Here is a 15331-nt window from a genome sequence, read left to right as displayed (position 1 = left end):
ATCATATACTTAAAAGATAAGGTTTTTTGTTATTTAATAAAAAGTATAGTTCATTTTCACGGAATTAATCTCTATTTTCTACAAAGATAAAATGTTATCTTTGTCACGACTTCGTACCCAAATAACATACCCAAATAGAGAAGGGACAAAGTTATTTAAAAAATGAGGTTAATTTTGTTTACGCTATAGAACACATTAACAAACCCTATAGTACTAGTGAGGTTCAAGAGACCTTGGACAATCTTTTCACGCTTTTATTAAATGTGATTGGGATAAGGCCGCCCTTAGAAAGAGCCCTCAACCAAACATTTCACAACTTTTCAAGTACGAGAAAGAAAGACATGACACTTGTCATATAAGACGATCCAAAATTATACTAATATAATTAGTATAATTTAATATAAAAAAAATAATTAGTATAAAATTACTTTAATAAGTAATCATATGAGTATGACAATTCAAATGCAATACACATAAGGACAAAGATTAAATAGAATATAACTAGCATTATTTTCTAATCAATGTCAATGCTTGGTTTTAATAGTTACTAATCATTTTAATGGCTAAATGAGAATAACAGTTATATTGAAATGAAATATTTATTATTTTGATTAGAAAATGTTAACAACATAGTATAATCTAAGTTTTGTCTTCTACTATATATATATATATTATCATGAGTAAAAAAGTATATAAATGTCTGCTCTTTTTTCCCTTCGGAATCAACATTTCTATGAAAGTTTAAATATATTTATTGTCTTTGAAAATATAACAGTTTTTTTAGTTTTAACTCCTATAAAGATTTTTATTTAGTGAATTTTAATTTCTATATATAATATAAAACAAAACAAAAAATTCAATCCCATACTCAGGACTTAAAGCAACAATTTTATAATTTGTACAAATTAAAACCTAATAATTTTGTATAAAATCAAAATCAATAAAAATCATATATATATATATATATATATATATATATATATATAACTTTATCTACAAACAAAAATTTTAAAGATAAACTTGATAGTTTGACTGAGCCATCACAACATATATGGGATGATGGCAGTTGGTCAAACCCCTCAATCCACAACTTACATTCGTTAACATAAGCTATTTGTTATGAACAATTCAAAATCAAGAAACAGTAAATCAGTAATAAAACTATGCCCTTAAGAGAGGTTTAGACAGTAAACTACTGTGCGTGGAAATAAAAATAATACAAAATGTTTTTAGCAGTTCAAACTTGCTCCACCACATTACCAATCAATAATCATTAGTGTCTCCTCTTTGGAGAAGAGAAAAAGTTAGGCCACAAAATCCTAGTATGTATCACTATCAAATATTTCGTCTGCTATACATATAAATTATAAAATGGAAGGTGGACCTCAAAATATAGCAGATAGGAGTCCTTTCATGCGATAAAAGAGATACCACTTTTTCTCCTCTGGGTGATAATTGAGAGTACTCAGCATCATTAATTAGTGTCCCACACCGTCTTTTTTATTTTCTTCCTGCTTTTTAACATTTTGTTGGGGTACACCGATTTTTTTAAAAAAGTTGGAAACTAATCCATAAGTGCAGAGATAAATAAACAATTGCTCATCATGGTGTTAAAGAATCTCAACTTATGGTTCAAACAATTGCTCATTGACCTGCATAATTAATTAAAAATTTGGTTGCCTACCACCGAGGCACCAACTCTTGGGGTTTGTGTGTTATCAACTGCAACACTTACCCTATTGGACTAATGCTCTTAAATGCTTTCATCTAAAGGACGTTTGTTTGGATACCTAGTTAGCTACCAATACGGCACTCATGATAAGCTTTTATTTCATTGACCCAAACTTCCTTCAGGAGCAGCATCCAGCTACAATTAATGGATCAAGAATACCATATTCATGTAACAACATTATACAACAACCTATTTAATACTATTTTCTTTCCATTTCTAATTTGAAAGGAAAAATTGTATCATCTAGGTTATCAATTTATCTCTTATTTGTAGAAAACAAAATGTATAATTTTACTATAAAAACATAATTTCACTAATAAGATTGTTGATCAAAGTAAAATTAGACATTAATCTCGCAAGTAATATATCATATTTGAGCATCGTAAATAAATAAAAAAGTTATTGAAAAAGAAAACATTACTATAGTCAGAATTTTCAACATATATTGGTTATTAACAAAATTGATAGATAACTCTAATGTCTAAAAAAATATAAATAGAATTTGAAAGGCGAGTTTACTATATTTAGTATGGGATGCTTAGTAGGCAAAGGTAGCTAACAAGTGCATTCAAAATGTCATTGCTTATTAGATAAAGAAAGTTGAAGAAGTTGGTGATAGCTACCTATGTATAACACCCGAAAGGAAAAAATCATTCAATAAAAAAACCATTTTATTAGGTATATTTGGGGGTATAAAAATACATTCATTTTTATAATGAGAAGAAGACAAGAGAGTGGGACTGGCATGAGGCCCAGTTTGGTGAAGCCCAACGCCCTGCCACATGGAAAATGTCTAAAGTTATGAAATGCTTGGTGCCAAGTGGGGAATGCCTAATTATATAACTCCTCTGCATTTTTATTCACTTTTTCCATATATATAATATGCATTGCCTATTTATGTGGCTATGCAATTTTTATATGGTTTTTGTAATATCTAATTTATTGTTAAATTGTAAGAAAATAAAAAATAAAAACCATGCACTTTCACTATAATATTGATTTACTTTTCTAATTTCAATAATAAGGAAGAATATGCACAACACATAAACTGTATCCAACAGTAATGCAGTGAGTCTGAATCTGATGTGCCTAACCGGCAAGTTCTGTAAGCTCATAAATACATATAATTGTTTGAATTGGAAACCCAATATATAAACACAAAAAAATCATATTAACTTAAAAAATGCTATGATTATTATTTTCTCAGTAAACATATATTCGATTAGAATATTCTTACAGATTATTTTGTTTGCAAAAATATAAATAAAATTAAAAAAATGTGATAGAAAAATAAAAAAATTATAACAATGTATTGTACAAAGTATGTACACAAATTAATAATATAACTTGTTCAATTATACTTTAGGTGGCGTAAAACGTAGTTCACATAAACATCAGAACATTTTTTTATTGGTGTTTATTCAATCATTCAACGGTCCAAGGAAGTAACTTCTGCTTTTCACCAAACATTTTTATTAGTTATCAGTAGCTGCTACTTCTATGTACTTGTTGCCAGCTCAGAACTTTTGGAAACACAAAATGATTGCGATGTTCACAGGTTTTGCGCTTGAAATTTTTTTATATGCATTTAACAATTACTATCAATTGTAATAATAAATTGAATAAACGTTTAAATTATTAAATTTTTGAGGAGTTTAATTTATAATTATATAATATAATTTTAGTACTAAATAGATAATTTTATAAGAATTTGAAATTATTCAACAATAAATATTTAAATTTAATAAAAATAAAATAATATAATAAATTATGATAAATTTAAATTTATAAGAAGAATAGTCGGAGATTGATTTATTAATTTTTTCTATGAAAAATTTCTTAATTTTTTATTTAATGTTGTAATTATATAGTTAATTTGATAACTTATAATTATATTTAAATTCTAATTTCTTAGGTGAGAAAGTCTAAATTGTTTAAAAAAAAATATCTATCTTTTGATAACTTTTGTTAAACAATTATGCATTAAAAATCAAGATTAAAAGTTGACTAATAAGATTTATCCCAATTCCTTAATAAAATATTATTAACATCTTATTTAGGTTGTAATTTTAAAAAGATTTTTTAACCTTGATTATAAGTAACTCACTATGAGCTAGCATTTGTATACTTCTAGGGGTGCTCTCTATTTGTCTCTCTCAAAATGATTTGTTGTCGCTATGAACAAATTTGTGGCTTTGAGCTTGAGGGATGATTTTTCTCTCAAATTTGTAGCTTCCAAATTATTTTTTCCCTATGTTATATCTAAAAAAATATATTAAAAATATGTAATATTTAAATAATTAAACCTTAAAATAAAATTAACTTTTGATTAAATTTTATGGTCAAAAACAAAATTTAGAAACATAATATATATATATATATATATATTAATTAATATATATTAATAATTATCTAAATTGATAAAAAATTGTATAAATATTTCACAATTATCACCTTCATTATATATATTATTAATATTTGGCTATAGTCTTAAGAAGACATAATTAACATTACTAAATGTGTACTCTTTCTACCGTATACATATCATAATTATATTCCTTTCATGTAAGGCTGCCCATTGAGAGAGAGTTTGAGTTAAAAATATCTTGTCCAACCTAAAACACATCAAGTTTAGGCTCATTTGTGTCTAAACATTTATTCAAGTTATGTAGGTTTGAGGTGGATTAAATTGGATTTGAATGGATTGAACTCAATTAAAACATATTAAGTTTAGGCTCATTTCTACCTTAACATTGGTTCAAGTTATGCAAGTTTGAGGTGAATTGAATTGGATTTGAATGGATTGAACTCAAATATGACCAATAATTTTTAAGACATTTTACATTTTTACATAATTTAAAAAATAAAAATATATCTTAATTATGTAATAAGATAATTTTATATTTTAATTTTTAATTCTAATGGCCTAAAGGCCAAACACTTACTTTTTATTTTCAATTCTTAAAACCAAAAAGGTCGTAATAAATTCATATTTTTAAAGTATAAACTTAAAATGTTATATTGATTATTCAATTTGTAATATTTTGTTTTAATTTTAATATTTTTGATGTTATATTATACCATTGTTATATAACAAACAAAAAAACATGTATGGATTTTGTTTGGCTCAAAATTTAATTTAAAACCAAATCCGACCACCCAAATCCATCTAGTTGAAATTTCAACATTTTTATCCGATAACCAACTCAAAATTGCCCCCCAAAAAAATTATTTCAGTTTTTAGGGATTCGGGTTGTGATTATATTATTCCTTATCATATTTGACTAATTTGTGAATTGTTTCGTTTTATTTATCTTTTATTGCCATACAGTTAAAAATAATTAATATTTTTATTTATATTAAAATTATTTGTAGTTTTATAACATGTGTTTCGTTATTTCTATTAAATAGTTAAGATTCTGAAATTTCATATACAATTATTTTTTCTATTAATTTGTAACCAATGCTATCTTGAAGTTTTACGGTGATTTTGATATGTCAAATAAGTTAGTTTTTAAATTTATTATTAATTAGTTTATAATTTTATTTGATAAAATTAAAATATTTACAAAATAAGTTTATTTCATTATTAATCTTATAATTTATAAGCTACTTCAGTTGAACTATGATTTATAATTTTGTTGTTGTACCACTAGAATGTGTGAAACTTTTAAGGATGATAAAAAAAGCATTTTATGCTGATTTAAACCGTCATAAATTTTGACAATATAAAAAGTCTAAATATTTTATATTGGTTATAAAAATAGTAGAAGTCATAATTTTTTTAAATTAACAATTACTTATTTGTTTTTTTTTTTTCACGTTGTATTTGTATTTTGTTGTTGCGTTCTTTTTCTTGTTGTATTTTTTTCGCATTATGTGGTTGTGCTCTTTCCTTCTCTTCACATCTTTTCACATTTCATTATCATTGCACTTTTCTTTACATTTTATTGTTGCTCTCTTCCCCACTCATTCTCGCATCTTAACATTTTGTTGGCACCGTGTTTTACATTTTGTCACCTTTGCCACCAGATTCACCACTTTTACTACCATATTTGCTTTCAAGCTATCACATTATTAAAGCAAAAGAAAAGGGAATGATAAGAAAATCATAAACAAAAAATGCACAAAGAAAAATGAAAGTAATAGAGGAAAATAATTACCTAAATGTGCAAGAAGGTGAACAAAGAAAAGGAAAAGGTAACGAAACTAAAAATAAGAATCTAGAGTTGAAAACGTGAAATGTGCTCTTTAAATTTTAAACTACTTTTTATGTTAAATATTATTTCATCCATCACAAAAAAAATAAAAAAATATGTTGAATGTTATTAAACCTGTCATAAAAAAGTTAAAATCAACTATAAAATTAACTATCTCTGACGCATTTTATAACGAATGTTAATTTACTCGACATAAAAAAATATTGGTTATATAAAGTTGCATTAGTATATTTTTGTTTTTATTTTTATCTCTAATATATTGATAATGATTCAGCAAAATTATCAGCAAAAAAAAAAAATCTCCGACAATTAGATCAAATTTGGCCACCTTTAACCAATTTATTCGTTAGTTTTGTCAATTACATCCTTAATTCAATGAAATTTTTAATAATTTACAAGCTTTTTAAGATAAACTAGCTAGTTCATAAATTTTCAAAGTTAATTTATCAATTAATTTTGTCATGCAGTTAAATTATTTGTAACAAAAAAAAAGTTTAAATATTGGATAAATATTTGTTGCTATTTAGAAGTGAGGATAAAAAGAAAGAAAAGATGGTTCATAAATGATATAACTTATTTGAGGTCCAAATGAATTACTGTAATGTAACTGAAAGAGTCTCCCTATGAGAATCGAATTAAATGCTTGGCGACAAAGGACATATGATCATGGAAAGTTACGCAGTATAGGCGTTGCAGCGAAGGGAAGCACTGTTTTACCCGATGACTTTGGGTGCTACAAATGCTACTGCTATGGCACATGCCAGTGGGCCTCGGGTGAGACAATGCTGATAGACTCTTACAACATAGATGTTTGGATCCTATCACATCATTTATAGAGCTGCATATGTTTCTTATTTTTCACCATTTTAATATTAGTTAGAGCTAGACTATATTACTGTCTTTTTCAATCAAGCTTTAAATAACATGGTGGGTCATGACTTAGCTGCAACTTGATCAACTTTTTGTTCTCTATACTATACATATATATATGTTCATTAGATTTTATATTATTTTTGTATAACCAGATGAGATGGTATTCAAATATGTGAGTATGACTAATCCAATAAAATCAAATAATATACAAATATGTTCACAACCATGTCCACCCACCATAGAATCAAATAATACTTCTAAATATTCTCACTCCATATCCATGAAGATCTATCTCACGACTTTTGTTAAGAAATACGAGTGTTTGAACAACAAAAACCAAAAATATTTGGTTACATGTTCATTATGTGACTATTGTACTAGCTATTAACTACATCTAAGCTCACACATACATGTACAAACTGCAGCTTTTTTGTCCTGCTAAAAGAAAAGCCTACGATCACTAAAATTTATGCGAACGAAACAAAATTAAATAATGCATTAGGATATTCATAAATACATTTTGGACTATGCATTAGGATATTCATAAATACATTTAGGACTGTTCATACGTAATCACAAACACACACAAATATGTTCATTCTATAACACCAAGATTACAGCGTACTTATTGTTTGGGGCAGCATATATGGTTGATTAGTCATGAAATCCAAAACAAGATGCTCAAGTAAATAAATACCTGGTAATTAGGGTTTACATAAATAAAAAAGTAAAAATCCAGGGTGTCGGAACCTTCTCTCTGACTCCCTTGCAATGCACGATTTTTTAATTAGACATGTTATATTATTAGAATGTTGCGAAAGGTTATGGATTAAACTTAAATAACATGCAACCAATCTTAATTAATAGGATCTTTGGATCACCGTGTTAACCAAGGTTTACATATATATATATATATATATATATCATTCAACCACACCCCAACTAAAAGTTATGCACAACTCATAATCAACATATCACTAATAATACCATCGATCACTTTATTATATTTATCTTAAAGAAAACGTACAATATACTTTCATTCAATATGTTTTTTCATAAAATAAAAGTCAAAGATAACGAAGATCCATTAAAAAAGGATTTCAACATTTTCTAATTAAGGAGGATCAGAATAAGAAGTAGAGTTGGGGTTATGAAAATACACACTCAGTCTGCTAATTAAGAAAATGCAGATTACAACTTTAGGCCTTAGCATTGAAGAAAAGTGATGGATATCTGTTGATGTGATCACCAAACCCAAATATAATTTAGGATTCTCAAATGAAAAGGAAAGGAGAAAAGGATTGCATCGTTTCGAATCAGGTGAGCTAGACAATCACTTCCTTTGAAAATAAGCACTACATGATATTTTCATTAAGCTATAAAAATATGGAGGGTATAGGTTGGTAGCTTCATTAGCATTTGATTTTTTAAATTCAGTATTTAAGAAATTTAGTACAACTTGAATTGTCTTAATTAGGAGTATATATATGAATGCATAATTTTTTTATTTACGTCATAGTATAGCGTTGGATTGCCCCACCCTCAATTTTTATTTTTATTTTCTTTATATATATATATATATATAGTTATCGGTTGTGCTAACACCAACCATGAATCTTATATAGTTTTGTTGACCAGTGAGTGGGATGATTATTATTCTTTCTTATGAGGTCCTCAAACAAAATGAGTAAATGTTTTGAGATGATTCTAACTGCGCAAGTGCTGGCCCAAATAAAACAGAAAGGCAAACCGACCATACCCTTTGCCAAAAAAATTTGTGTTATTCGTATTCATAAAAAAAAATGTCCTTAAATTTATAAGTTACAACCACTCAGCCCAAGAAAAATACCTTATTGTATTTTAGCACTGTTGCTCCCAATATTTTATAATAAATAAGAGGGATATCCATTTATTCAAAGAGTAAATTTTAATAAACTTACATTTTATTTCACATTAATTTTTAACGATTTAATTATTAAATTAAAAGTTTTTAATACATAGATTAAGTTTACAAATTTTAAAAAAATTTAAAACTATTTGACACTATGTGTTATTAATTCAAATTGACAGATAATCATATAATTTTAATTTCTTTTTAAATTTGTAGACTTAGATATATTTATTAAGAATTTTTAATTTGACAGCAAGATCGTTAGAATTTGTGTAGAACGAAAATTATTGAGTGAGGTAAGTTTATCAAGATTTATGCTTGGAATAAGTGGATCTCTCTTATTAAATAATGTATATATATATATATATATATATATATATATATATATATATATATATATGTATATACATACACGCACGCACACACACATATATAATATTTTAAAACATAAATAAAAATGTTTTTTTATCTATTATAATAAAAAGTTTTGTAAAAAAATATAGTTAGAGGATTTAAAATTATACTTTTAAATACGTTGATGAGTAGTGATTTAAAATAATTAATTAATGTAATATATTTAAGAAAAATAATTTGAGATTAATTTATAAATCATCAATCTAGCATATATTTTTCAATCTAAGAGTTTGTTCAATATTATATTATAACATTGTAAATTTTATAATTGTTTAGTTATTTTATTCATTAAATGATTGTATGTTTTATTGTTTAATTGTTGTAAAACTCTAAAGATTAAAGAATTTTTATAAGTTAAGTTGTTTTGAAGTTGTTTTGTGTTGTGTTCAAATTGACCAAGTATAGGAAAATGTATATAAAGTTTTCTTAAGATATGAATTTCATAAGTTCATTTTTTTTAAAAGTTAGAGAGAAAATTTTTGGAACCTTTCTTCCTTCAGACTTCATAGTTTAGCTCTAATTCCTCCTCGGAACAATTCTAATTAGAGAGCTGAATTCAAGTCTAAAGTTGAATTCAAGTCTCGGAGCTGAGAGTTATAAATTTGAATAACTTTAAAGATTTTATCGCATCTTATATTTATTTAATATATTTATTATATATATATATATATATTTCTTTTCTTTTACTTCTACACAATTAAATAAGGTGAAAGAGAAATTTTATCATTTATTTTATTTTTCTCCTTTAAAATGTAATTTAAAAAATTATCTTGTTATTGCTATCTACTTTTTTTTTTTTTTTTTCATTTTCTAAACCAAATACTTTTCTTATATTTTTGGTAATTATGATACAAGTACAAAATATTCATCACTAAAAACAATAATTAATCTCTGTTGATAATTGTGAATATACACAAAGTAAAGGACACAAACATATATTATTTTTATTATGATATAATTATTTTTGTTAAAAATATCAACCGAGTATTTTGAATTTAACATATTAGTATTAAATATATATATATATTTTTTTTTTGAAGAGTGTGAAAAATCTTAAACATAGTATGTGTGGGTGAGATCTAGAGGAGGAGCATATAATATGTAATTATTGAATTTGTAATATAAATAAATAAACTTTATTGAATGTGCATTTGAGCTGTTCCACACGAGCAATGTTCCCCTACAAAACTTCGTCGTTGGCAGAGGGGTCAAGAATAATCAACATGCGGGGCTCGGCTCCAACACCTACGGTCTATATGCCGTCGTAATCAATAGACAACTATCACTCATGTTTTTCTTGCTCCTCATTCTAAGAAGGGGTGTCTTACACAAATTCATGCTTTCTCATGTATAGGTTTTCATTAGTTGATGACAGAGGCCAAAACAAGAAACAAAATGGTAAACTAATTGTTATTCTTGAATGAAATAATTTGGCACATAAACACTTTGATTAATAGGACAAAACGTTATTTGTAGTTTTGCACCACCACAAAATATACATTTTTTTCCCTTCCAAATCTATCTAGTTAAAGCCTATACTGCTAAATAAGTAGTAATTGTTAACTATCATTCTAACCAATGGTTACATGTTATAATTTCTTAGTTTAATAAAAAAAGAAAGTTACAAGTTAAAGAAAACTATTTGTAGCATTTTCAATCTGTCAAGTAGTGTTGGATTAATTTGGATTTTTGTTAAAAAAGGAAGTGTTTTCAACCGATTTCCGCCATGGAATTCCAACCTTATAAAAATGTGCTGCTATCTACTTCTACCCTCTTCAATTTTTATCTTCCTAATGATTAGGGGGAAAACACATGCATCGCTATTACATGTCTTGTTAGATCTTTTAATTTTGTTCGTTCAGCTAATTCCTTTAATTAACTTGTGAATTATTCTAACTTAACTCATTTTTAACATAAATAGTCATCCAATTAAATATTTTGCCTTTTGCCTACAATTAAGTTCGATATTTTATGTAGAAACTAATAAGAGAATTATATTCCAACACTTGGCAATGAATTTTAGTATATGACTCTCATGGTGTCTAAAAGGTATACGTCACGATCTTACACGTAGAGATATAAGTGGATACAGATAATTTATGAATTTGAACTGACTTAAATCAATCTAATAAGTTTGGATTGAATTTTTCAGTGTTCGGTCAGATTTAACCTAATCCAATCAAAAGTCGACACTATGCGAATCGAGTAATGGATTTTGTGTTTTCAACTCGTTATCTGACCCAATCTTATCATATTATTATTATTATTGTTGTTGTTGTTGTTGTGTTTAAATAATTATTTGTTCAGGACAATACTCACTGTCACTCTTACTTAATAACAAATTTTGTATTTTAGGTCGATAACGTTGTAATAATATAATACATTTATTTTAAATCTCATTTTATATTAATTAATAATATTTTTTGAATTAATAATAATGTAAAAAGTTAATAAATTTATTTTAGAATTTAGTTTGTATCATTGTTTGTCTTATAGGTTGATAACATTTTATATATAACAATGTATCAAATAATTTACATATATATATTTTAAAATATTTATTTTTTCACCAAAAATAGATAAATTTAATTATGTTAACACAATTAATTCAACTTAACTCATTCATCATTGGGTTAGATTGGATTGAATTTTAAAAAAAATTACATAAATCCGATCCAACCCAACTCATCAAATTTTGATGGCAGATGATAAATACACCTCCACTCTCGTATAAACACACCCCCTTTTTTAAAAAAAATATATAAAATATCTAAATTACCCTTTAAAAAAATGAAATTCCTAAATTTACACCTCCCTTCCCCGCACCCCCCTTCTCCGCACCTACACTCCACACCCCTCTTTTTTCCAAAGCCTCTTTTCGCTCAATGTCATTAAACAATATACTTTTACAGTCATTCTGAATAGAAAAAAAGGACTAGCCCCACCATAACCAGCATAAGAAAGGCTCTTTGCCGGTGAAGGATTTGACTCTGGTAAGTATCCTTTATACTAAAGCTTCTTTACAATGATTTTCTTTTATATAAGTGCTCGAGTTAGGATTGTTGACTCAGAATTTGAAGTATACAATCCATTCCTGGCCGATTTCTTTCTCAATACCGGGACATCACATGCGTACATAAGGTTCAACCATTGCGTAAAAAGTACATGCATGGAACATTATCCTGTATCTGCATGTAAACTTTAGTCTGGAACGGCACCAGAACGGGCCGTTCTGCAAGAAGAACGGCCCGTTCTACCTTATGACTGATTTTAAAACCCCTATTTTAAAAGTCATTTTTGTACTAGTGTTTCTTTCCATAGAACAAGTAAGAGTCTTTCTCTTACAAGACCACCTGTTGACATTGCGCACCCCTCTTCTTTCTCTTTCTGGCACTCATCTTCTTCTTTTTTTTTTTCCCGCACCTCGCACACCCCTCTTCTTTCTCTCTCTGGCACTCCTCTTCTTCTTCTTCTTACTGTTACGGAATGTTCTTTCCAGAATTATATAAAAATGTTCCGGAAAATACTTTCCATAATATTAAATTCTTATTCCGGAAAGTATTTTCCGGAAATGTTTTGTTACATAATTCCGGAAAGTACTTTCCATAATATTAAAGTTACTATTACGGAAAGTTCTTTCCGGAATTATATGAACAATAATTTTACTATTCCGGAAGTACTTTCCAAAATGCTAATAACTGTAAAAATACTTTCCGGAATGCTGATGATTGTAAAAGAGTCTTTCTTATGCTGGTTATGGTGGGGTTACTCCTTTTTTTCTATTCAGAATGACTGTAAAAGTATATTGCTTAATGACATTGAGCAGATAGAGACTTTGGGAAAAAGAGGGGTGTGGAGTGTGAGGTGCGGGGAAGGGGGGGTGCGGGAAAGGGAGATGTAAATTTAGGAATTTCATTTTTTTAAAAAAAGTAATTTAGATATTTTATATATTTTTTTTTAAAAAGGGGGTGTGTTTATACGAGAGGGGAGGTGTGTTTATCATAAGCCAATTTTGATTGCTAGATAATAAATCTATCTAAATCCAATTCAATCCAATCCACCAACACTCCTACTTATACAATAACTTTAAAATAAAATATCGAATTAAAACCTCTAAGAGCATTATTTATAAATAGACAAATGGTCAAAGACTGCTAGCTGTCCCCTCGCTCCTTCCTTATTTTGTATGACGTGTGCCCATTTTGTGGGGGTGAAACGTGTGCAAATTTTTCATTTCAAAATTTTGCGGAAAAAACAAGAAGGTAATCCCATAATTGATAGAGGCCCATAAATAAAAAGGACCACAAAAAAAAAAAAAGATCTTGGATCATTGGGTTTGATTTCAACTTAGAGGCTACAAAGTCGCTTTATGATCTTTTATATATTAACTCGATGATTGTAATAGTTGTGTCCTTTAGAATTAAAATTTCAGTAGTGCAGTGATATATATAAGTATTTTTGATTTCAGTAGACAGTAGTGAAGTATCTTGAATCTTGATCATGTAATAGTCGTGCAATATAATTCTTGAACGATGCATGGCAGCAAGAACAATTCCTTAGGCATGATTGAAAGGTGGAAAAGGTTGGGAATTGGCACGTGCGTAAGAAGTTGGATAGCACGCTTTACAAAGGTCATTGTACCTTTGAATATCAAGGTTGTACCTCTTCATGAGACGCTGTTGCTTGGTCTTGAACCTGGTATGGAAATAGCCCTGGAAGGTGGGTTCTGTTGAGGTTCTAAGGAAGAAAATGTACGCAAAACTGAAGTACAAAGAGGTCAAAAAAAAGCATATGGGCTCCATCACATCCCAGCTTAGCTCCCAGAAAGTAAGCCTCATGAGCCCAATTGTCTGAGCCGTCAAGAAGCCCAGCCCACAATAAAGCTCGCCGCGGACCTGGGCCTTTGCTTTTTCGTCAATCATGGCCTTTTGCCTCTCCATGTTCTCTAGCTCCTTTCTTCTCGGGTCCTCTGGATTGGCTATTGATTCCAATATCAAGCTCTCCAATGTTTTTGCCATCTGTAAAATGGAAAACAGATGATGATTTATTCATTCATTCATGGAATTTTATAAGATTCTGAAAATCACTCATAATTAAGCACTATTTAATACTTTTTATTGAATGTTTGTGCTATAAAAAATATTTTATTTAATATTTTTGAATAGTGTCTTTTTAACCCTTTGGCCATACCACCCTCACGAGCTTATACTAAACCAGGGTTGTTTTTTCTTTTAAAAAAAAATATTAAATTAAAAAATATATTTATTTATTGAGTTAATGATCTAATCATATTTTTTAATAATGTCATATTATTTATTTATTTAATTAAATAAAAATAAAATAAAATAATTTAAAAGATATGATTATTATACATGATTAACTCTACGTACCTGTTCTGGGCGAAGAAAAACGACGTTACCGAAGACGATGACGTTTCCAGAGTGATCCAATATCTTGGCAAACTCAGCAGCTTGACGTTGATTGTGGTGAGAAAATTGAAGGCAGATCCGAAAATAGTGAGCGTAAGAAATTGAGGTGTGTGGAATGTCTCTGAGCTTGGCTTTCAGCTTCTCCACCTGCGATGCCATGAGAATCTTCCTCGTATCCTTGGCACAAATTCCGTTGCCGCCTTTCACTTTCTCTCCCACCGGAAACGACACAATCTCCGACTGCGCGTAGTTGTATACGCCTCTGCCCTCGGCCTCGCGGCGGAGGCTGCTTTTGGAAGTGTTTGGCAGAGACCGCAACGTCGATTTGAAACCTTCCATCAGTCGTTTTGGGAATACTTTCCCAACTGCCATTCACCTGCCTCTTTCTTTCTTTCCTTCTCAATTTAATCACTTATGACAGAGGCTATAAACCCACTATATTTGCTCACTATATATATAACTCTCACAAACTAACACCAACTTCAAACAATATATTCTTACATTTCTGTACCCTCCAAATCCCCAATTGACCGAATTGACTGAGTAAAGACTCTTTGCACTTTTAACAATTAAGCATGGAGTGTCACATATCTTCCAACTCCCCATCCAACCGAACAAGTCGAATTCAAGATCATTCACGGATTTTCTAAGACTGACTAAGGCAGTAATTTTCATGATTCTCGCACATATTTGATTACGGTTATAAATGTAATTTATAGGCTCATTATGAGAAATAAAATGAAGGCTTATTTCAAGGGATTGGGATTGGAGA

At 28.4% G+C, this 15331-nt stretch overlaps 1 protein-coding gene across 1 annotated transcript; it reads right to left on the bottom strand.

The window, feature by feature from the left end:
* Positions 1 to 13440: 13440 nt before the first annotated feature.
* On the bottom strand, positions 13441 to 15003 carry LOC109788378 (calcium uniporter protein 5, mitochondrial). The gene is made up of 2 exons (XM_020347091.3): positions 14521 to 15003; positions 13441 to 14148 (listed from the first exon to the last, which is right to left on the bottom strand). The coding sequence occupies exons 1-2, from the start codon at positions 14929 to 14931 to the stop codon at positions 13687 to 13689; spliced, it is 873 nt and encodes a 290-aa protein (XP_020202680.2). The 5' UTR covers positions 14932 to 15003; the 3' UTR covers positions 13441 to 13686.
* Positions 15004 to 15331: the final 328 nt, after the last annotated feature.

This window comes from Cajanus cajan, chromosome 4, assembly GCF_000230855.2.
Source record: "Cajanus cajan strain Asha chromosome 4, NIPB_CcT2T_4, whole genome shotgun sequence".
In the NCBI taxonomy this organism is placed as follows: domain Eukaryota; kingdom Viridiplantae; phylum Streptophyta; class Magnoliopsida; order Fabales; family Fabaceae; genus Cajanus; species Cajanus cajan.
Note: the sequence above shows the minus strand (reverse complement) of the source record. Positions and strands in the feature narration are given on the sequence as shown.